This window comes from Fringilla coelebs (assembly GCF_963513975.1).
Source record: "Fringilla coelebs genome assembly, chromosome: 5".
Lineage (NCBI taxonomy): Eukaryota > Metazoa > Chordata > Aves > Passeriformes > Fringillidae > Fringilla > Fringilla coelebs.
The window spans coordinates 48,624,332-48,648,583 of NC_140033.1; the positions used below are offsets into that span (position 1 = coordinate 48,624,332).

The 24,252-nt window shown below is 43.5% G+C and overlaps 1 protein-coding gene across 2 annotated transcripts; it reads right to left on the bottom strand.

Moving 5' to 3' along the window:
• Positions 1 to 1,325: 1,325 nt before the first annotated feature.
• On the bottom strand, positions 1,326 to 23,969 carry TEF (TEF transcription factor, PAR bZIP family member). Of its 2 annotated transcripts, none has more exons than XM_084206782.1 (5): positions 23,670 to 23,969; positions 12,924 to 13,250; positions 11,239 to 11,459; positions 10,398 to 10,609; positions 1,326 to 8,454 (listed from the first exon to the last, which is right to left on the bottom strand). In XM_084206782.1, exons 1-5 carry the CDS (start codon positions 23,770 to 23,772, stop codon positions 8,433 to 8,435), a joined length of 885 nt encoding a protein of 294 aa, XP_084062908.1. In that variant the 5' UTR covers positions 23,773 to 23,969; the 3' UTR covers positions 1,326 to 8,432. The 2 variants fall into 2 exon arrangements, with proteins under 2 accessions (XP_084062908.1, XP_084062907.1); XM_084206781.1 differs by lacking the exon at positions 23,670 to 23,969 and adding an exon at positions 18,900 to 19,169.
• Between the last annotated feature and the right edge of the window lie 283 nt (positions 23,970 to 24,252).

Here is a 24,252-nt window from a genome sequence, read left to right on the forward strand (position 1 = left end):
ACCCAAGTGGAGACAGATCCTTTCTGATTTTCTGTGGATCTGGTGTAGCCAGCAGGAGCAAAAATGAGTACCCATGCATCTGAAGTCCCAAGATCAGCAGATCTTTCCAAAACACCACAGGAAGAAGAAGGCTGAGTAAGCAATTGTCATATTTCAGATCACTAATAGCTGCAACATTTCCCAATGAGAACTAGTAATATAATGTGCAGAGTTAGTACGTTTATAAACTTACTCCCCACCCACCCAAGAGAACATTCAAGCTCCCTGAAAAGAAGGCAGTGTAACAAACATTGGCGCTGCTGCCCGCTGATATCCCAACAGGGAAAAAAAGCCAAATATCCTCCACTCTGTTACAAAGGCCATGTAACACCAGGATACATCCAGCACACTCTTGCATCCACTCAGTTTCTAGGGCAAATCCTTGGCTTGGCCATGTCAAGTCCTTGGCCTTTGGTATGTAATATAGTTCAGGCCTCTCCCTCTAAAGAGGAAGGGTTTCTGCTTTCATAAACAAATTGCTTGGGTCACTAATCCTGCCATAGCTCTGGAAGACAGCCAGAGAAAAACAACTGTTTGTTCCTTGCTACCACCCTCTATCACTAATCATACAAGATACCTTTTACAAAAGTGAAGACCCCACAAAGATCCTTACTGCAGTTTACCTAGAGATTATACTGAAGCACCAGTGATCTTGTCTACCTTGAAAGCACCTGTGAGATACAGTGAATATATAGAAGACAAATTTCTTACCAGGCTGATCTTCAATTACCAGCTTTTGGAAAACAAGACCAAAAAAACCCAACCATCAATGAAAAAAAAACAACGAACCAACCAAATCTCTCAACAAATCAACCAACCAACCAAGGTTTACTTAAAAAAAAAAAAAAAAAGCATAGAAAGGTACAGAGAAAGCTGTCCTCATGGAAAAAACTTACTTATTCAGAACCTTACTTCTTCCCATGAAAAAAAAGTAAAATTCTGATTACTTTGTTACGTTGGGGCTGAGAACATCTACAAAGCATGGTCCAAGTGTCTGTGCCTGACTTGTTCTCAGATTTTTCCCCCTACCTGAGAGTTCAACCAGGATTCATTGCAGGACAAACACAAAATCTTGCAATGCTTTTGAAATCAGTTAATCCAGAAAAGAAAAGCAGGGAACTGTATACCTGTTACCAGCACACCTAACACATGGGAAATGCACAGCAAGCACCTGCTCCCAAAAAGGTGATCAGCTGCTTTAGTGTCTACCAACTTCACTGCAAATTGCAGGTGTAATGGTGGCAGTGCAGCTGTACACCACACAGTAAGCTATCTAGAGAACAAAATTACTGGATCTCAGCATAGTGGAATATACATTTTATTTCTTAAAAAGGAAGGGTACTAACAGAATTTAATACAGTCAAAATTTTACATTTTAAACAAAAGCTTTTCTTTTTCTTAAAAACCAGTTACGAGCAGAGAGGTGAGAGGATTTAAACTACTCACAAAATCCAAGCTGAAGACTTTGAGAATTCAAATCTGTGGTTTATACATTTAAAAAAGTGTAATAAATGGAAATATAAAATAATACCAACTCTGTAATAGTGAAATGCCCTTTCCTCATTAGATTGCTGTTTAAGCACCTTTATTTTCACCCATCAGCTGCCAGGAGTGTTTAGGTTTATGTACAAAATAAGCAGTTTGGGACAGAAGATTCATATATAAATTAAAACCATTTATGGCAATACAGTTTTACCCAGCTGCTTTACAAGCTTTATTATCACTTTCACTTCTATGGAATTTTTCAGTCAGGATGATCTCAAATGCTCTTGATGGACTGCTTCAAAAAGCAGCTACATATACAGGAATTATATAGACAACCTCAAGGAGTAGACATCCAAGAGATTAAACAACACACAGTAAAACTAAGATCAGATTTATATCTTATATAAATACTGTGCAGATTTATCATCCATCCCACTGAATGAATGGGACAGATCAGTGTCACATCTGAAGACAAAAAAATACTTTTATCCAAGAGGCAACAGAATTTCAGGCCAAATATAGCAGATAGGAGTTCCCTCAAATTTTTCAGTTAAAAACTGTATGTGTCTGAAAAAGCTTAACAAGAACAGAGTTTTCAGAGTAACCTGCACATTTGCTTAGCTGTTTCGTAGCTATTTTACAGCCTAGAGACACTGAGAGAGGAGGAAAGAAAATAGAAGAAAATAAAAAGAGATGCCATTGTCTCTGCCTGCTACAAAAGATGTGGCTTTGTCATTTATGGAACACTGCAGACACAGCTGTTACCAGAGAGCTCTGAGACTGCTCCAGTACAGCATTAAAGACAAAGTTACATTATGGCCGGAGAAAGTGTCATCACAGGCTAATCTCTTTACATGAAGGCTGATGGACTAATCTCACCTCCTCCTCAAAACCCAAGCATTCTGATTTCCTAGCAGACTACTTATGATTCTTACTCCACTGTTTTCTGTTTTTTTTCTTTTTAACACAAGATAGAAAAGGTCATGAAATCTGATGAAAGGTCCAGCTGTGCAGCATCCAGTGAACATGTACTCAGCAAAACCACAAGTCATTAATCACCTTCTCTCTCTCTCTCCACACCACAACAGGAAACCTGTGTCATCTACGTACATAATGGAACTAATAAAGATGTAGACTATCTAGGTCACAAATGAGCTTCAGTAACAGTCACTCACTGCTGCACTGCAACTTGCTGCAGTCTGGCTGAAGGGTGGAGACAGATCTGTTTGAGCCAAAAGAGAGAATAGTTAAAAAAAACCACACCAAACAAAAACCACCCAGCTTTAGTATTCCTCAGTCACTAAAGTTTTCAAATAATTAAATATTGCTACTTTCCAAATGCTACTCACAAACAAATCAACTGTCCAGCTAACAGGATGGGAAGAGTACAGTTATGAATGTAATCAGTAACTACTGTTAAAGAAAGACTGGAAGAGAATCAGTTCCCTCAAAATCTTAGTTTCTCTGCTTAAGTAGCTCATTATTATTTTTTAACATTTTTTGTTGATAGAAAGCATCACAACTAGACTAGAATTCCACAACATCAATCTTTGTTTTGATTTCTGTAGTTCTCTAGGAAAGAAATAATCCCAAATCAAGCTACATGAAGCATTAACAATATTCAGATATTACAATGGAAGCACTTATTTATTACTTCATAGAACAGATTAGTTTTAAAAGTGTATTTACATGTTCTAAGTTATACAAAATACAGTATTCCAATAATTATGTTAATCACCATATTTCAGACAACTTCACATGAAAGTGCGGAGGATGCATCCATCCCTGATTCTGGCCAGTAGCAAGCGGTCACCGCAGTGTGACAGGTGAGAGCTGCTATTGTGCCCCCTCGAGAGAACAAATCCCACCATCCCTTCTCACTGAAACGGAGCTGCAGATCTAGGAAAACATTCAGGCAGGTACACGAGCAAGGTTTGTTGAGACCCACAGACCAAAATCACATGCCTTAATTTACTAGACATATGTGAAGTACATTTTAAAGTTTTTTACAGATGTTGTACAGCAAAGGGCTTCTGCTCATGCCTTAGTTAGGAAAATGAAGTAACAAGGGTTTTGGCTATATAACAGGCACCAGATTACACTTAATATCAACAGCCCTATAACTACAACTGGACAGTGTGTTAAGGACACAATTCTGCAGCTGACTGCTTGGGCAGAGCTTCACATTCAATAACAGATCCTGTGAAGTCCACATGGTTCTCTATAGATATAGGGCTCTTCCCATGCAGAAATGGCAGCAGAACTGAGGCCTTAAAAGACTGGGGCCTCAGATAAGTAGTTTCCTTATGAGACAGCACTGACCAGGTCACATTGGCAGGTCAAGTCCCAGCGCAACAGCACGCTTAGTTGAAGCAACAGCTATTTTTTCATGCCTTTCTGCAGTAACTCTTCTCCCTATCTATATATTCCTTTCACTTCTTTCTGGACTGTGGAAGTAGGACCAAGACAAGGAGATTCCCAAGACCTAAACAATTACTTATCTTCAATATGATGCTAAACTGAGGGGATCCAAACTGGCTTAAAATTGTAAACAGTGAGATGTCGGTTTTAGCAATTTCACTCAGGTCAGACTCTTGCATTACTCTCCCCTTCCTCTTTCATTCTTTGCTCTCCTTGCCAAGTATCTATGTCTATCTATGTATGTATCTACTCAAAGGATTCCTTTTTCCCTGTAGGTGTCTGAAGTTCAAGAAGTTTGCATTCCAAAAGTAACTCACGAGGGACAGAGGACTATCACACTAACAAATTACATCTCTATGCCAATTTGCATTATGATGAGTTAAATCACTGTAATTTCTCAATTAGCATTATGTTAGTATCTCCACAGATATTTAGTTAAGCTTATTCTTTCTACCTTTCTCCCAGTCTTCATCTGTGAGTTTATCTATCTTCACCATGTTACAGTGGCAGATATACAGACCAGAGTAATTATCTGAACATCTAGAAAGCCAGTCTGAATTTTGTAGTGCTACAAAGGCATAATGCTAGCACTAAAAAATGACTGTATGTTGCCAAAAAAATGAGATTTATGCACTAAGATAAATTTGCATTTCTCATCTTGTGCTTAGTAGCAGCTAAAACTAGAAGGGTGAACAAAAGCCTATCTGGATTTTACAAAGATCTGAGATACCTTCTCTCTCACTAAAAATGAAAGCACCTGATCACAACGAACAAAGCCCTTTTTTATGCTCAGGTGGCTTACAATACTGAAGCAGCAATATTCTTCTCGGTGCAGGTCCATTTATTTTTGCTATCTAAAAAAAAAATAAAATAAAATCTGTATAAGTGGTTTTATTACAGTATTCTCAAAGCTGCTGGGCTTCCACTGCACCTCCCAACTTGAAATTGATTTGGTACAATTAGTAGCAGGCTTGCAGATAATGCTGAAAGCGATTTCTAGTTAGAACACCTTGGGCTTTCAAACATCACAGCAAGGAAATGGAGAATTGTCAGAAAAGCCATAAAATCTTACTGCAAAAAGACGCTTAGCAAAAAACCAAACAACGTGAAAACATTTCTTCTCCAACACAAGTTTATAGTACACTACTTTTTCACTCTGTCCATGGAGGACCAAAAAAAAGCAGAGTTCAGATTATCTGAATATCAAAACTATCAGGACCAGTTTACCAACACTATACCTGCAATCTGAGATGTATCCACCTGATTCCAGCACAGAATGCTTCAGAGTAAAACAAAGACACCCATGACTCCAGCACTTGCTAAAACTTTACAATAACCACATAAGGGTAAAGACTTTTTCCTGTGGGAGTTAATGAGATCTTTGTTACTAGCTTCAGTGGGAGCAGATCTTGGCAACAGGTGAAAGATTAAGCTTCTTGGAATTTTTAGACACAAACCCACTATATGTAGATTAGATCATCATGTATGAAAGCAATACTGTATTAAAATTTGCACATTATTTATTCACAGCTACTTTCTTCTGTAGAGTAAAACAACACTCATTGTCCACAAATTTCATCCACAGTTTATATATTTTCAAAGTTAGCACTATGAAATAGCCATGTGGTGCTAAGCTTCTTCCTAATGAAAGTACAGTTGTCATGAACTGCTCTTTCCTGGCAATACCTGCAGTGATGCTGAAAAGGTGCACATGCCCTTTATTCTCTCCCCTTGGAGATGGTCCCTTTGTGGAATGGGGTAGGTTGGCATCAGGCAAACTTATGGCCTCTACAGAGTATGTTCCAAGGCTAGAGAACTTCAAACCCTAACAGTATCAATTCAGCATCTTTTAATATTCAAATTGAGCTAAAAGAATATTTGTCTTCTGATGATCAGTAAGAAAACATACCCAAGTTATCACTTACAGATAAGATTGTCATCCTAGTCAAAGAAACAAAATGATATAGCACATCATTCCAAGAGGAGCAGGGAACTCTGGAGCAATAAACTTAACTTCCTGAGACTGCAAAAACTGAGAAAGGAATTCAGCATTGCACAGTATTTTCTGTCTGGCTATATCTGCACTCCTTTAAATAGTTATTACCTTCTCATCTATCTCTAAAGATACTGCTTCTTAATAACAACAACACCAAATTCTCCAGCTACAAAAGTTGAGCTGCACTCACCCTAAAGTGCGATTTTCCAGTTTTGCAACCCGTAGACACATGAATCACAGATTGTGCAAATCTGCATTGTCCTACAGGGAAGCACAAATGTTTGCTAACAGTCTTCTCTGAAAGAAAGATCTAATGAACATTCACTGTTAGTTTCCACTGTGTAAGTTTTTAAGATAACAGAAATAAAACAATAGAATTGCACATGCTAATCTCACTGACTGAATATTTTGCTGTTAAAATGTCATGACATACTGCAAAACCAAATTCTGTACACAATATGTAAGTATTTAAAAGATATTCCTAAGCACAGTAGGATCCAATTGAAGCAACTTCTTTGCCCAGTTATTTAGCTTTTGGCTTTGTGATTTAAACAGAAAGAATGACGTTTAAGAATAGCCAGGGCTAACTGAAAATTCAGAAATTATAAATTAAAAAAGCTGCTACATTTACATGCTGTCATGGTTGTTTGTTGCTGGTTTTCTTAATCCATGGTTTGGGCCTTTATCACCAAAATAAAGCAAAAACCAGTACATATCGAAAATATCAGTCCAAATCAGCAGTGCTCAATTCAGGTAGAGATATATGCTGCCATATCAGCAACATGGAACTAAGATATTTATCTATTTGATAAAAATATCCCAAGATTATCTCAGAGCTTTATAATAATACACTCATAGGTATACTTTGGTAACCAGCAAAAAATTAAAAACACTTTCTTTACTCCAGTACATCGTCCATTAAAAATGATAGGTCAAAAACTACATTTAATATATAAGCTCTGTACAAAGGTTATGCTGTCAAACACTGGTTATGAATCCTAGCTTTTGAATTTTTTTTTTCTTTTTATTAAGCTTACAATATTAGCTGCTGCTTCTCACATTTTTCTCTTTGTGTTTCTGCTCTGAAATTAGGGGTAGAATCTCTTGGGTAAACACGAAGTCAAAATAATTGTTCAATATAATAGCAGTGAGCTATGCTGGTAACTAGTCATGCCTCATAATTTTGGCACTTGTGCTTCAGAAAGCTTTCAAGGTTTTTTTTCTTGAGGTGTATGCTATTCATCAATCTCCAGGCATGAACACACTCCTGTCTTACAAGCTCCATTTTGGCTACAAGCATGGCCCTGTACCCCTTTCCTAGAAAGTAACTACTTTTGCTCTTCCCACATAGATTTAGCTCTCAAGCTCCCTTAATATAAGAGCAGATTCTTGTTATGCTGATGAAATTCTTACAGCGGAACTTCCACCATCTTCTAAACACAATAAACATCTCCACAATCCATCCAAGCTTTCATCTACCCTCCCACACGAGCACAAGGGTCCTCACTCTTCAGCTGCCCATGTAACTGTGGGATATCATTGGCTATTTCACCTTCAGCACCACAGTTGTCCTGCAGTCAACAGACAGAGAATGGTAATATGGCAACTAATAGCCATTGTTTTCCTGGAGCTAATACTCATTTGGTAGTTTCAGACTGCCAAAAGACTTGGAGATCAGCAGCTCAGAATAGCACCTTTTCTATGATTGCTAAGTCGTTAGCAGAAGAATAGATTCTTTTTCAGCAAGATACCATAAAAGAAAGTGAGCCTCATAAATGAAATAAAGGAAAAGGCAGGTTACAGCAAGTGTAGCTGTGGAGCAGGAAAGCCACCGATGTGGTTTATTATTACGTGGGTCATTTGATAGAGGTTTATTACTCCCTGTATGGCACACTGTGGTGCTTTCTGGGTTATTTCAGTACATCTGCTGTAATCTTCTGCACTGAAGTCTCACACATTATGGGCTGCTGTCTTCCCAGTGTCTTTAGTTCTGCACTCACAGTACTCCACAATACGCTACACTGTACCAGAAGTGAGCCGCAGTATTAAATAAAATTCATTATACTGCAGGGAAAAAGAGTCTTAAAATATAGCAGTTCTTTATATATACAGACACTTTCATTTAAAACTCCCTCTCTTCTTCCACTCGAGTGCCAAAACGAAGAGTCACTATTCACACAGGCTGTCAACAGACTTTGAGACATGAACTTTGAGTGTCTTGACAAAACCCCAGTAGGTAAGCTTATTGTAGTTCATAGTTACAGTGAGAAAGACAGATAAGAAAGCCATATACAGAATTAAGGAGACTTTGCACTTTTCATCATGCCCAGCCCTGGGTAGTCAGATGGGGTACTTGCAGGCAAGGAGGCAGGCAGGGTCATCATCAGTTGTTTGTGTTGGGACACCTCACAGATTTCACTGCTCACTCTGAAGACTGGCGATTCATGTGTGCTTTTTAGTTTCTTTGTTTTTAAAAGTCTTTAAAGTTGCATCACTCGGAATCAGATAAGTCACTTTAAACAAAGCAAAGTGTTAAGTGTGACAATTTATTTATAACATACTTCCCACCATCACCACCACAAACCACCCTGTGAAAGAAAAAACCCCTGCTGAAAGGGTGACAATTTTTAGTAGGTTTGAAAGAAATTAGACCAACACTGCATCGAGAGCCACTCTAGTCAAATTAAGAGCATAACAGCGGGGGGTGGGGGGGAATAGTGCAAAGCATACATTAGGTATTGTGGATTAGCCTGCTTCTCCACTTCTTTAAGAATTCAACACAAAATTGCTCTAAACTCATAATTTCCACATTATGTTTAAAAGACAAGCTAGTCTTTAGCATAGAAAATAAACCCTAATGCTTTTCTAATGTATTTTCAGATTTCAGTAGAGGAACTGCAACTACCCGCAACATCACCATCCCACATTTACTCCTTAATATAAATATTCTCCCAGGAAGTAGAGCCTAAGAGTTCTGACACAGCCACTATCTTAAGACGGCTTCCCTTGTTAAGAGGACTTCTAGACATACACTTCTGGTAAAGCTTCTAGTTCTTGCAGTTGTAGGTCGTGTAGAAGGTCTCAACATCACACACAGCATATTTTTTTCTTTTAACACCATATATTGTTGAAGCAGTGCTTGGTGCTGAGAATGGATTACTTCCAAGAGGGCAAGTCTTGTGTGCTAATTTTCTATCAGGAAACATGCTGGAGATAGAACCAGCAAGCGTGGAGAGACCAGATATACTGCTGCACAGGAGATAGTGAGGTAAACTGTTCGTGTTTATAGTGGGTGTAGCTTATCCCATAGTGTGTTCACGAGGCAAAGGACCAAAACTCTTTCTCAATCTCTTGCACAACAGGTAAGGTGCAGTAAAATAACAGTGGCTTGTTTACTTCTTTAAAAAAGCCCCTTCTTTCAAAGCATAAGATGCTGGCCATTTTTTAACAGCTGGGACTCAAGGTTCAGCCAAATGAGCCAGACCTCTTTTTCTAAATCTCCCTTACTTCTCAGTTAAGTGCAACATGCTGCTTTATCAGCAGTTCAAGAGGGAAGACCCTCTAAGGAAAAAAAAGGAGGGGTGGTGATAGAAATACAGCCTAGAACCCACATCAAATTATTTTGTCCACATATGTAAAGCGAGTGATTCACTACTGTTCTCTCTCCTTGGTTTCTGCAAGTTATCCAGGATTAGAACCTTACAAGACATTTAGACAGTATTGTAATCTAAACTGCACTGACTCCATTCTGCATAACATTCATTGCAATACTTTTGTTTTTACAAGAGATTGAATGTTTTCCTGTCTTCCTGTCCTAAAGGTTCTCCTATTCCTCTTCAACAGGAACAGAGTTCTATACAACAGATACTTTCCAGATACTTTCTAGTGCCTCTGAATGGGAGAGGAAACAATTTCATGATGCTGCCCAGCAACATCTACTTATATCCTAAAATTATGTTTTACACTTTTACTGGGAGGGGGAGGTGGAATGGAGAGGAGAAAAGAGCAAGAGTTTGAAAATTAAACATAACAAAAAAAAAAAAAAAGAAGAAAATAAAAGAGAGAGAGAGGGAGGAGTCTCCTAGGCTCTTTCTCCACTTAAAAATGAAGGTTAGAACAGATAGCAAAAGCTCTCTCCAGTCTGGAGGGATCCACATTTATTCCTCCAGACAGGTGAATCTGTTCAATTGTATGACATCAGAAAATGTTCTATCGGTGTCAAAAACAAGGTTCTAAACATGGACACTAAGATTTTGGACAACAGAATGATCAGGAAAGGGCCTGAAGGAGTTGTGCCAACAGAAACAGGGTTTGTTTGTGTTTTGTTGGTTTCTTTCTAGTGTAGATGCAAAATGGCAAAGCCTCCATAAACTTTATTTCTGGGAGTCTCTACAGAAGGCAGAGAAGTCTAAGAGGCTAAAACAAAGAGCCCTAACAAGGAAAAGGGTGTGCTTACAAGGGTCCGTATCTGGTCTCGTATTTAGAAACAATGTTCTTGCATCGTCCCACTTCCTTGCGCAGCTCTGCCACCTCCGTCCTCAGGGCTGTATTTTCTTTCTCAAGAAAGGCCGCCCGAATTGTGATCTGATTCTCCTTTAATCGCCGAGCGTCACGGGAACGCTTCGCTGCCACATTGTTCTTCTTTCGCCTTGTCCAGTATTTTTCATCCTGTATTAAAAAACAAAGCCAAACTGACAAGTGTTTTGGAGACACCTCTTTATTGTATAATGATATTCACACTGACTGCTCTATTGAGGAATCCCCTCCATAGGTTTGCAGGGCTCGGACATCAAAATGGAGACCAGGCAGAACTGCAAGATTGCATCTTTAAACAAGTCTTCTTTTAGGATTAGCCAAGTGGTTTGCTAGAACTAAAGAGTTTTAGAGATTTTGGTATTAAGAAGCTGTCCAACTGAAATGGTTCCTTTATTTAGTTTCAATTCAGGAGTGAACTTTTACATAAAACCACCTGTTCTGTTGTCTGGGTTGCTTAAATCCAGATTAGACACAATACTGGGCAAATATAGACAATGGCCTTCAAAAGTGCAGGTGATGAGGATTTGACTAGTTCTTCTAATTTCTGTGTATAGCATGATCAGTTGCTCTTGCCAGTAATTAGCTCATGATACCAAAACCTGCAAACCAGCAAGCACAGCAGTTGGCTTGCCAATTCTATTCTTGGCAGTGCTTCTGACCAATCATGTAGGTAAACTGCATTAGCTCTGTATGTCAAAGTGTTCAGACAGTCAGAAACTTTTATCAAAGCCTAGAAGAGTTTGCAGCAATAAATCTGTTACCTTTTGCTCATCTGGGACAAAAACCTTCTTGGCTTTTTTAATCATAGGTTGTGGTTTCAGGTCCTCTTCGGTAAACTTGTGTTTGCGAGGATTGAAGAGCTCACCACCAGGCACACTGGACAGCACTAAATCAGCAGGATCAGGGTTGAAATTCACCTCAACTTCTACGCAGTCAGGATCAATGGGGCTGGGTGTATTTCTCTCATTTTGTGGTGGGGACTCTGACAACAACAGGAGAAATTACAATATATTCAGCAGGATTAAGAGAATCAACAAAGAAGCCAACTTTATTGCCCTGTGGTGAGAAATCTCTAATAGAATTAGTTGGTCCTTCCCTGAGGTGTGGTGGGTGCTGTACTGCTGCTGGTACAGAGAGTGAGTTCATGGTCCAGTCTGTAATATAACTCTAGGAGCATACGCCAGAATAACAGACATGAGTAGACAGATGCAGGACAGGAGTTAATACTTCCTTGGCAAAAATTACTTGTTTTGCACACATAAAAAGCACCTTCAGCCGCAGTAAGAAGGGAGAAACTTGTATCAATCTGAGTTTTGTACCATACAAATCCTTACAGAAGCAAGCCTGCCCTAAGACCCCAGTCTTCAAAGGTCAGACAAGTAGACTTCCAAAAAACTGACTAAATAAAGGATTTGCTACAAATGCAACAGTATTCTTCGTTCCACATAGAAATAAATGCCCCAACAGAAATGTCTGACACTGGTAGTGTTCACATGAGCTTTATCATATTAATCTATTGTTTACAAAACTTCATATACATGAGTTGCAAAACTGCATGTCACTGCCATGTGCAGTAGTAATCAATAAATAAGTTTTGCATATATCACCTAGAAAAAAGTCACACCCTGTAACTTATGGAAGGAGTTCCATGTTATCATTCCCATAGAATCACAAAAAAGGTCCAGAGGAAAATGCTTTCTTTAAAGCTTGCTCATGAAATAGTACTGTGATGGCTATCATGTTTAAACTCCAAATCTAGGGCAAACCAAGCAGCTGAATTCTTTAATAGAGAAGATCTCCATAGTACAAATGAAGTTTCCTAGTACCATTTAAGCACAGTTTTGTTTGTTTGTTCCTTCATTGCCACTTCAAAGCACCACAGAACATCAAACTGCATCATTAAAACACCTTTTCCAAGTGTCTGTATTCACATTTTCCAGGCTACCACAAAAAATATTGCTTCATTGTTTTTCTATTTAACATTGTTATTTGAGGTACATTAAGCTCATAAGTTCACCCAAGCAGACCAAGGTAGTAAAAATTACTTGTAACAAGCTATCAAATCTGTTGTAAAATAACCTGAGAAAGTATTTCCTGAACTTGTCCAGCTTCTTACTATATTAGCAATACCAAGAAAGCAAATACTTTATGTTGCTATTTCAGCTCTTATAATTTCAAAAGCAAAACAGACTGCACACTGATAGACGAACAGACTGCATGTTGATAGACACTTATTCTTTATAGAATGAGAAGAGGGAAAGAAAAGGAAAGGCAGCATCTTCATGAATTGACACATGAGCTAAGGCTCTACATTGAGCATGTTTGTACTGTTTAACCTGCCACAGCAAACACTTACAGGTTAGCGTATCTCCTCTTTGATCTAAAGAGACACCTTTTAATATGAGAACAACTGAAGTCCCTCAGAGCCCCATATTATTCCATCTACCTGTGCTGGAGGCTGCTTCAGATTGCTGGTAAACTGCAGTGGAAGAGGATGATGCAGGAGAACCAGTGGAAGCACTGGCAGATTCCTTCCCTTCCAGCTCAGCCACAGGCAAGAGTGGATTCTGGTTCAAATCCAGGTGAGTAGGGCTGGAAGGAATTCCATTCTCCAGCAGGAACTCATCCAGATCCATGTACTCCAGGTGGAAAGACTCGCCATCATAAGGAATAGTTTTGTCCCAAATGGGTGGCATGAGGGAAGCTGAGACTGCCATAGTGCTGGCAGCGGCTGCCTCATCTTCTTCAAGCTTTATTTTCTCCTTCTCTTTATCTGAAAAATACAAGTAGGTCACTGTACAAGCCAAAACACAGGAGAGATCAAGGTTTAAGAGTCCAACAAAATCCCCATGAAAGGAAATTCAGTAAGCTCATGGTTCTGCCTCATGACATGATCTGGAAAACCAGATGTTGAAAAGGAACATTTCCGTATGGAAGGCTCTAACCTTCCCTGTGATGGCTGGGCCACAGGCAGCTGAGCAGCCCTGCAGAGCAGCATCTTTGCTTGACAGCTTACCAAGGGGAGATGAAGTGCTGCATGGAGCTTATTAACCAGTCACTGCAAAACAGCCTGGGTTTCACATACCCATCTCAGAAGACAACAAAAGTGAGTGTCCCTAAGCAGGATTACATGGGAAACCATTTAAGAAAATTCTGAGGAAGCAGAGTAGCTTATTCTATGCTCAAAGAAGGAAGGTGCAGAATAATCATTTAAATACAAACGGGAGAAGAATATGGGTTTTCAGATTACATTTGAAAATCAGTCAAAAGGTCCATAGGACACCAGAGACCTGGATGCTTACTGCTCAGCATTTTAGAAGCATTTCTCTCTGAAATGACTCAGCACGTCCACAGAAAGCAATAGCTCCAAGTGCTGCTCACTACAGATAGCTCAGAGTACCTACATACAATTTTCACTCTTTGGGGAGATGTCTAATAAGGCACACTCCCACATCACACCCCCAAGTCACAAGAGACTGATGCGTTTTTCTCCATTTACTGTGCTACAGTGCACATATTACAGAAAAATGGCTGTTTCTATGTTCACCATAGCTACTGAATCTTAACAATTGTCTGGGACAGAATCCAAGCAGAAAACTCAAGTTATGGAATAATTACATAATTTAAGAGATAAAAATAAACTGGCAGAAAAAAAATTAAAAATCCAAGTTCTTTTCCTGATCCAGTTCTCCATGCAGCCATGCAGTTCTATCAGCAGTGAAAGAGGCATTCCAGAAGCAGTGCTAGTACTGCCAGCACTGCTGTCAAAAGGAAGGGACAGCACCAGTTGTACCCTAATCACCTACAAACTGAGCATTACCATGGAAGCCAACAAATACTCAATTCAATAGGACAGAGACTCCAAGGACATACACTGGACCAGTTTGGATCTCCAGTATAAAGAGAGATTAGCCCAATAAAATGCACCAATCTTTGGCATTAGGGTTTTCTAGACCGGCTACAATACGCTAAAGGAGCAATTTCCTTTATTGGGGGTGGAAGTGGGGGTGAAACTCGGCTGTAAGTCAGAAAAGCCTAATTATATAAAACCTATTCTGATAAAAGTGGCATTCCTTCCGCTGTTGCCTTAGCTGGTGTGGATCTAAGACTGAAAGAGCTTTTTATGGCTTAAAGAACAGTGCTGCCATACAAAGAAAATTACCTACTGTATTCTGAATATTTTATACAAAAGAAGATACTGATTTTAAACCAAGCAGCTGAGAAAGTATTCACCAGCCACTGGCTTGGGATCAAGAGCAAGTACCTAAAGGACACATTAAATTCAGACCAGTGGCTCCTGGACCTAAGCTTTGGTAATATCACCTTGCAGCTTTTGGCCTTCTCCTTGCCAATTCACAGTGCTCCCTGCAAATCACCATCTTCCAGCTCCTGTTTCTGCTAAAAACTCCTTTTCATGGGGAGTTTTGCAACTTTCCTAGCCTTTGCTTGGACGAAGCAAACATGCAGGTTAACAGTAATGGTGTCAATAACCAGAATGATTCTAAACAGCTCCTACCTGAAGTCAGTAAAGAAACAGCATCTACTCCATATATAAGGAGGATTTCCCTTACTACTGGAGCATACCCCACCAAATTGGAACTAACATTTTATCTGTGAATAGAGATTGTGCACTCCCCAACACTTCATAGTGCCCAGCACAAGCAAACCCAGATTTGCACTGGATGCTGTGCATGATAGCCTAGTAAAGATAGCACCAAACAAATCCAAGCAACAATAATAAATTATTTGTAAATAACTATTTTTAATTAGCATGATAAAAAACTTGTGAAATGTCAAGTCAAAATGTCAACTAAAAAGGAAAAAAAATTCTTAACTCTTGAAAACAACACTACACCATTATAACTTATGCCAGTAATACAAACCAGTAGTGCTTTTGTTTTGCAATATCTAATATGATACCTCCAAGAGAGGAGAAAAAAAAAATATAACTGATTGTTAGACTGAATATAAGGCTTAAAAATATTTATCAGAAGGTAGATGCTAAAAAGATTACACTACTGGCATATGTGGCTCTTCTCAGATCTTTTAATGCCTTTTGGATGTGCATGATCATCCTGCTGTCCTGCAGTAACCTGGAAAAACTGTGGATCCTCCAATTTCCTCTTATGATTGTCCCTGGCTCACACCAGATTAGATCCTTCCTCCACGTGAGGAAAGCATCTGAAATTTTTTGTCCTTTTGCTACAAGCTGACAACTCAGCAAGCACTGGGCCCCCAGTGCTGTCTTTGTTTAGCTATGCTGTCTCTCTCTCTCCTCCCTCACTTCTAACAGCATCTGAAATAAAATAGCGGAAATTAACACATATTGGGAGCTCATCTGTTTCAAAAATGATACATAACATGGAAAAACCTTTGTATGATCATTTTTGCGTTGATGTTTTCCCACGGGCTTTCTTTCTATTCATTTAATCTTTTATTTCTGCCACACAACATCATGCTTGGGTGCACAACATCTAATGAAACACTAATTAACTTCTTGCATCTTGAGGGGGAACTTTCTGCCTACCTCAGCAAAGGGACCTGAAAGATTAATTCTCTTAAGATATTTATAGGGTAAACAGGTATTACCTGACAGTAGAGCTGCAGTATCCTAAGAGGCTCCATTTGCAGCGATTCAAGGTCACCCTGATAAATCTGGACTGTACTTGTGCAGATGATGGCTCATGTCCGATTTAGCCCCCTCATTCTGCTACTGTGACCTATTAACTGGGCTCTACATTTGCTGTCAACAGTGAGGACACCAGTTTATGCTCAGTGACTTAAGTGGACCATTCCAGTTACTGAACTGTTGGAAAGAGCTTTATTCCCTGTCCTGGTTTTTCCTCAACACCAAAAAAAAACAACTAAACCAAAAACCAACCAAAAGATTTTGGCCATCACACTGTCAAGAGCTAGCCCAGCCACAAACAGAACAAATACTTATTTGAAAAACTTCCTCTTGTTCACCAAAAAAATATTGTTAAATTATACTGAAACCACTCAACCACTCTCTCTCTCTCCCTATATAAATATATATATATACACACACCTATGGGCAGATTGCTCCATAAATCTTTAGTCCCACTTGTGCAGGGCAGGTTGCAGGGTTCCCTATCCCTAATGCCCATTACTGTGATGTTTGCTGATGCATTTCTCCTGTCACAGCAGCATGCAACCGGTGATTAAGGCATCCTTTGGAGAGTATGCAGCAGCTCCTTACTAATGGAAGAGACCTACACTCCTGCTCCAGAATAATAATTGCCTTTCCTTAACCCACGGGACTTTTTCTTTTTTTATACAAATATCATTATTTTTATTTATTTAATCCTTCCAACTCCCAGCAAGGCTGGGGAGCTGTACCTGGTCCATGGCAGGGTGTTCAAGGGGATGGCATTCTGCTGGAACTGGCTGACCTCCCTCCTCTGCTGCTCAGGAGGATTAGAAAGCTGCTTGCTTTGACTGGGTAGTCAAATTACCCACAGCAATTGGAAAACCCACAGGTAGCTTGCAGAGACTACAAACGGACAGGCAGTGCAGCTAGCTGATAAAACTCCTTATAGAATAAAACAGAGACTGTGTTTTTGTCAATAGGCATTCCAGACAAAAGTGCAGGGTCTTTACTCAAAAAGTTTGCTGAAAGCGCACCATTGGATTAAGTGAATAAGTAATTTTTTAACATTTTGAGTGTATCACCGTTAAAAGAACAGAAAATAATCAAGGACCCTCTGAAATCAATTGAGTCACAGGTCTACTGACAAGCCTTTTGTAAATTTGGAGTAACTACCTGCTGACAATGAAGGCATTCTTTCTTTTGTCTTGAATATGCAGACAAAAAAAGTATCAGAGACCAAAATAAACAGAGAGCAACAAGTTCTACAAAGCGTGAAGTGAAACAGAACATGGTGAACTAAGGAAATCTATGGAGAAATTTTAAGAACAAGAACAACCTGAACTTTATCACCCCGTGAATGGAGAGGGATAATCAAGATGAAATGGACTCAGTAGCAAGCTTCAGAGGCTTCAGCTGAACACCTTCACGAGCTAGAATGGGGTCATCTATTAATCAATCTAGTGTCAAATGTTTCTAATTTTAGAAAAATGCACTACCTCACAATCATATTAATTTCAGAATTTTACATTTCCATAAGCCACATCACATGATTCTGAACACAAAAACCAGCCCCAAGACAAAGTCACTAAATCCCTATCAGCAACCATACATGAACTGAAATTGCTCCTGCTGGCACTAATGTCTTTAAAAAGGACCAGGTGCAGAAATATCTTAAGAAATCCCATTATTCTGTAGATTCAAGATTCTGTGTGCTGCAGCATCCTGCACCATAGCAACATAACTAAAACCTTTATCACAAGTTTTTTTTTTTTTTTTTAGCAGGAAGGAGAAAAAGACAGTCTCCAGAAACACAAAATGGATTTGCAGGGTATTGTGCAATATTAGACATGCAAGGCAGGTAGGATCCTCACTGGCAACAATCTTGCCAACCTTGTTTATGCTGTGGTTTACCCTGGATGTTGTGTACTGTTCCAAAAAATTATTTTTAACCTCAAAATTCATAGGTGTAAGGACTTCTTTTATTATACACCAGTACACTGGGCATTACAGCACTGCAGATAATTCCTCGAAATGAAACTGATACTCAGAAAGGCAAAAATACTGCCAGATGAGGAGAGAAAAAAAAAAAAAAGCCAAGAAAAAAGGCAAAAAAAAAAAAAAGCCAAGAAAAAAGGCAAAAAAAAAAAAAAGCCAAGAAAAAAAGAAAGGGTGCCATCAGCACCGAAGACTGCAAGCACTAGCGCTGTTATTTACACAGCTGCTGTCCACATCACCAGTGGCAGAGAGGCAGCTCCAGCCCATGCAGGACTGCATGTGCAGGCAGTCACTCATACCCTTATGGATTATCACCGAACCTAAGCTGAGGGGATCCGCTGTTTACTGGTGTCATCGGGCAACTTCCCAGCAATTAAGGTCAAGCAAGACTGGAAACCTTCTCACTGCTGCTCCCAGCTACGCGTCTACAGGCGGGGGAGGCTGCAGAGAGCCGAGGGACTAAAACCAGCGTGTCGCGTCTCAGCTCCTGCCCACCCCTCGCTCCCGCAGCGTTCGGTTTTGCCCAGCGCAGGCACCTACACGCTCCGGAGAGGACGATCCCCGGGAGGCGGGGAACGATCCCGTGCCGCCGGCTCTTGGCTCGGCCGGCCAGGGGGGCGGAGGGAGGGAGGGACGGGGCGGAGGGAGGGGGCCGGGGCGTGCGGCCTCTTCCGCGGGTGCTCCCCCCGCGGCCAGTCCCGCCGTGACCCGGCGGGTCCCGCCCTCCGAGCCACGGGGCGGGAAGGGGGCGGTGGGGGCGGATAACTGGGGGGCGCCGCGCGCTCCCGCTGTCCCCGCGCGCGCCCCCGCGCTCACCCAGGCGCGCCTCCCGCGGCGGGTTCTCCATCAGCTTCTTCAACACCAGCGGGAACGCGCCCGCCAGGCCCCGCCGCTCCTGCTGCGCGGCGGCCCCCGCGCTCCCCCCGGCTGCAGTGGGCTCTGGTCCTCCCGCCGCCGCCGCCGCCTCCTGGTGCGCGGCGCGGCCGGGCATACTCCCCGCGGGCGGGCGGGCTGTCAGCGGTCACCGGCGGCGCGGGGCTGCGGCGGCTCCCCGGGACCCGGCGGAGGCAGCAGCGGCGGCGAAGCGCGGAGCGAACGGCGCAGGCGCGGCCGGCTGACGCCCGGCGCGTGCTTCAGTATTCATGAGCTCCGGGACCGCGCCCCGGGATTGGCCCGTGTCCCCCGAGGGGGGTGGCCCCGCGCGGACAGGCCCCGCCTTCCCCGCCCTGCCCTCCCCGCGTCCGGCGCGGGCACGCGCCCCCCGCCCGCCAGGGCACGTGCAGAGGCGGGGCCTCAACGGAGCTCATTAGCATTCTGGGCCCCGCCTCCTCCCGCTCCTCCCGCGGGCGCTGCGTCACCGTCAGGAGGGCGGAGGAGGCGGGGGGAGGCAGCGTGCGCGTGGGCGGCGGAGGCTGCGCACCTTCCGCGCCTCCGCGCGCCCAGCTGTTTCCGCGGCCCGGCAGTGCCTGAGGGGGCCGCGGCCGACCGGGCGTCCGTGAGGGCCGTCCCGGCAGCGCGACGCCTGCGAACCCCCTCCCCGCCCTGTCCCGGCGCCAGCGCTCCAGCTTGCCCTTGCATATCCTCATTTAGGATCCCGAAATCACCTTTCGCGCGTGCCCTGGATTTAATCTCCCTCCGTCCCACACGATGCCCGCAGCGGCGTGCCCTACATAACATGGGCAGGGAGAGGGACTTCACTGCAGTGCTGGCATGGGCGGGCTGCTGGGGGAAGGGAGGAGAGGCTGCCTTTCCAAATTGTCGTGATCACAAGAAATTCTTGTGATTCTCCAAGCGGCTCCCTTGCTCCAGCAGCAAGGATGCCGTGTTGGGATTTAAGCTGCTGAACACAAGAAGGGAGCAAATATTGCCAAGTTCGTTCCCGAGAGCACAGGTGGATACTGAGGAGCCTCTCCCACAAATGAATAAATTCGCAGAAGTCTCATGCTGCAGCCACAGGCTTCTCCTGTCAGCAGCGGCTGCTGTTCTCTCGGCAGGATGGGCTGCAGCGAACCTATTATACAGTGCTGCGAGCCGGGAAAGGGGGGGTGTGCTCCGCTGGGATCGGCCCGTCTGCATCCAACAGAGCCGCGAGGGCAGAGGCATTCCCGTACGTGCCAGCAGAAAAAAAAGACATCTTCCTCTCAGGTAGGCACTTGGGCATCTGCTTGGTTGAACTTCCCTGCCACAAACCTCAGACATTTAATTTAACTGGCACGGCACGATTTTACCTGACCCTTACTAATAAACCCTGATGGTCTTTGTGACAAAAACAAACAAAAAAAACCCCAAAATCAGGTCTAAACTCTTCTCCACGTGCCCCAGGGAAAGGAATGGAATGTGAAGTCCCACAGGGTAGGTGTTTTTCTCCATTGTCTTACTGCAATGAGGACCAAAGGACATCTCCACCCAACCTGCGTGATGTGGAGCTGCCCTACCCAGCAGCTACTTCTCTTGCGTGGGCTGGGAGGCCCAATCTGCTCCCTCCTTCACAGGGAACGGGTGGGATTCCCGATGCAACTCCTGCACACGTGCTGCCCAGCGGGAAGCTTGGAAAAGGACACCCTGTTACTATAGGCTGCAACGGCGCAGGTTAATGCATCATTTATCAAGGCTGATAAATCCAGTTGCAAGAAGCAGGCAGAGCAGGTCATGCTCTGCTGCCCAGTGTGCTCCAGGGCTGCTACGTGCCCTGCATGGACTCCCTCTGCCTTGCCGAGCTCAGCTGGCAGGAAGAAAAGGCACATGTGTGAAAGGGAGATGCCACTTCACAGAGGGTAATGAGACGCAGATGTCAGACCACACACGACAGAGGCAGCACACACAGCTTGGCAAGGGGCAGCAAGTCCGCAGTGGTGCTTTTGTCTAGGAAACAGCTACTGATAGGTGGTAGATAGAGAACCAAGTGAGGTTACAAAAGAACAGCTTTTAGGCAAGTAGACACAGCCAATGTGGGGCAGGCTGCAGGCTTCCCATTCAGTTGTAGCTCTCATGGTCACTTTGTTCCATTGTTGTCAGTGCTGGTGGCCCCCAAGGATGATGCTGTGCCTCAGTACTGTACAACACTCCTTCAAGGAACAGGATCTGCGCACATCACCCCTGCAGAGCTCAATGGCAGCTGCTTTGCTGGGTAATGTCTGTATGAAGGGAGGTTATTAAAACCACTCAGCAGCTTTTACTCCAGGGCTTTTCCCTTTAGATTGGCCACGTTCTTCCTCCACCACATTTCCACCCATGTTGCACTGTACTAAGTTTTGTTCTGCACCACTGTGAGTTGTGACTTTCCTTGGAAAGGATCTAGACTACACAGTGTTCGCTGCTCTTCCCAAAGGCCAGGAGGGAGGGAGTTCCTGAGGAACATTCTTGTGGGTTGCTTCTCACATCACCCTGCTCCAGCATTAGCACTTCCCTGCCAGCTAGGAGGGAGGCTGCCCTGAGTGTTTTTCCTCACTGCCTCCCAGGATTAGGTGTTCAAAGCAATTGCCAACAGAAAGCAGGTACTGTACCACAAGCTTTACCTTCTTGGTTAAGCTGGGATCTGCCTGGGATTTTTACATTTGCTTTCACTCTGCAGCTGAGAAGGAAGAGTGGAGGACAATGAGATGTGAGGAGAGGAATGCAGCAGCCTTGACTGTTGCTGCTGGGAATCTTGTCAGGGCCAGATGATACAGAACAGCCCAGTTCTGGGGTGCAGCAGGGAGGGAGGCAAGTGATAAGCAGCTCATTGCTGGGCATAGGGTGTGAGGAGGAGATGTACAGTAAGCCTCAATGGGAGGTCTGAATAGCAGAATAGAGAATTTCAGAGAGAGGCCTGAGAACTAGCAAATCCAGATGAGTGCTGTCCAAGTATGGAGACCCAGAAGCAGAGAACTGAGCTCTGTGGGAAGAGGGCCATGATGGGAATGCTGGTCTGGAGAAGGAGGCAGCATAATAAAGACAGTTTTGAGGACTACGGGAAGTGATGCGAAAAGGCAGGGTGGTCCTGGAGCTGAGGAAGAAAGCTGCCACAAAACAGCACTCTCAGCTGCCAAATAAGTCACATTCAGTTAAGGCTAAATTATTCTCTCTTCAAATCATTGATCTCTCCTCTACCCCCTACTCTAAACAGATAGGTCTTGCCAGCACTCCTCCCTTGGATTAATTGAATCCACTTGGCTGTGGAGAACAGAGATCCCAGAAAAGCAGCCAAACTCAGCTTAGCCACAGCAAGGCTCTGCACCACATGAGCTGCCCTTGGCTGTTACCGCCTCCTCCCAGACAGTTCCACTTTCTTACCCACAGTACCTGGGTACTGTCAGCTGGGAAAACATGCCCTGGTCCACACAAACAGTGGGACTTCTTACCGTGTGGCATGTAAACACACCTGTTAGTGGGCAGTCTCAGCAAAGAAGAGAGAGCTCACGGCAGGCAGCAGCAGAGCAATGACAAAATGAGCCCCTAGGGGTGGGGCAGTTCCCCTTGCCCTATTTCCCTTTTCCACAGGGAGCTGTGCATGTGCCATAGGGCTCACTGTATTACAGCAGGTGTAGGCAGGTGCCTTTCCTTACATGAATGCTTTACTGTCACAGGAGCAGCCTTTTCTCCCATTGACCCTGGAGTAAGAACAGGGTCCCTCTCCACACTGTGTGTCTGGCTTTTCTGCTCCTGGGTTCTGCTGCCCCTCAACATTGCAGAGCTGCCTGGATGTCCTGGTAGCAACTTCCTAGAGAGGAGCACGCTCTGTGCACATTTGTTTCTGTGAGCTCAACTCACTGATGCCCAGACATAGGCTTGTTGTTGAGCTGAGGTGTTCGCACACACCTCCCCAGCGCTGTGCAGCAAATGTTAAAATATAAGAACCAAAAAGCAGCTTGTCAAGGGTGTGTAGCATCCTATCCAAAACCAGAGAGTACTCAAGCTCTGTGATGGGTGCTTGGAGCAGACCCAGGATTAGCAAAGCCATCAGTGCAGCATCAGGGAAGTGTTCAGCACAGCAAAGCCCAAACTAAATAACCTCTTGGGTCCTTTCTATTTGTTTTCTAGGATGCTGCACACATAGTGAGAAAGCCTAGGAGTACAGAAGTGCTCTTGCAAAGAAAATGCAGAAATGCAGCATTTTCTGTGTTCTCTATCCCAGCTTTTCACTGATAAACAATTAAACAAAGTTTGCACAGTCAGCCTGGCCCATGCAGGCTGGGCTCTCTGGACAGTCTGAGTCTGGGAAAAGGCAATGTCTGGAGACTTAGTGTTTATTAACCATAGGACAACAACAAATGGCAATCCTGGAAGTTGCTTCTATGTGAGCATGAACATTTGTGCCCAAGCCTTTTCTGTGCATGAATCTTTGAGGGTTTCCAAGAAGTAGCTGAGCACAGAGATTAAAAGGATCAAGAGCTCAGCATGATTTTATAATCAATCCATTGCTGCCCTTTTTCCTCCTAGCTGCACAACATGCACAGTGCCAGAACTCCCTGTCTGACTTGGATACTTTGAGGAAACGCCCTGGAAGGGCTTGCAGCAAACAAGATTTGCCCCTTTCTCACCTTGCAACTGAAGGAGCGGATGGAGAAATCAAAACAGAACCCCCAGTACATATTTCCTCAATCCTACCTGTCATCTTGTTGGTCCAGGGCAAGGAATACTCCAGTAGGGACTTCAGGACTTCCGGAAAGTCCAGGGCAGTGGGGCCCCCAGGGGTGTTGCAGCTTGACATGTCCTGTCCTGGGACTGTGCCAGCAGAGCTAAGGGAGGGCCAGGTGCCTGGCCAACAACCTTACAGCCCACTATCCTGGGTGCTGTGAGATGGGCTCAGAGGCACCCAGAGCAGGCGTGCCGAACTGCTCTGGCCGAGAAAAAACAAGGAGAATGGGAAGCAGCCTGGCAGAGATGCAGCTTGCCCGGCTGTCTTCACCTCCCCCTCTCCCACTCTGAAGTGGCCAATTGTGGAAATAGCTTGCAGCCTTGCAGGGCTGGGCTGGGCGCCTGGCCAGCATGGTTTTACAGGGCCTCTCCCAGCCAATCCGGCAGCAAAGAACTGGGCCAGTTATCTAACTTTGCAAAGGCAGCACCCTTTTCCTTCCCAAGGTGTTATAACAAATACATGTGTCTGAAGGGGAAAAAAAGCAAGTGTGTGCTGTTAGGGGTACAAGTTGGTTGCAAACATCACAGGAGAGGGATCCTCTGGCACATTCTT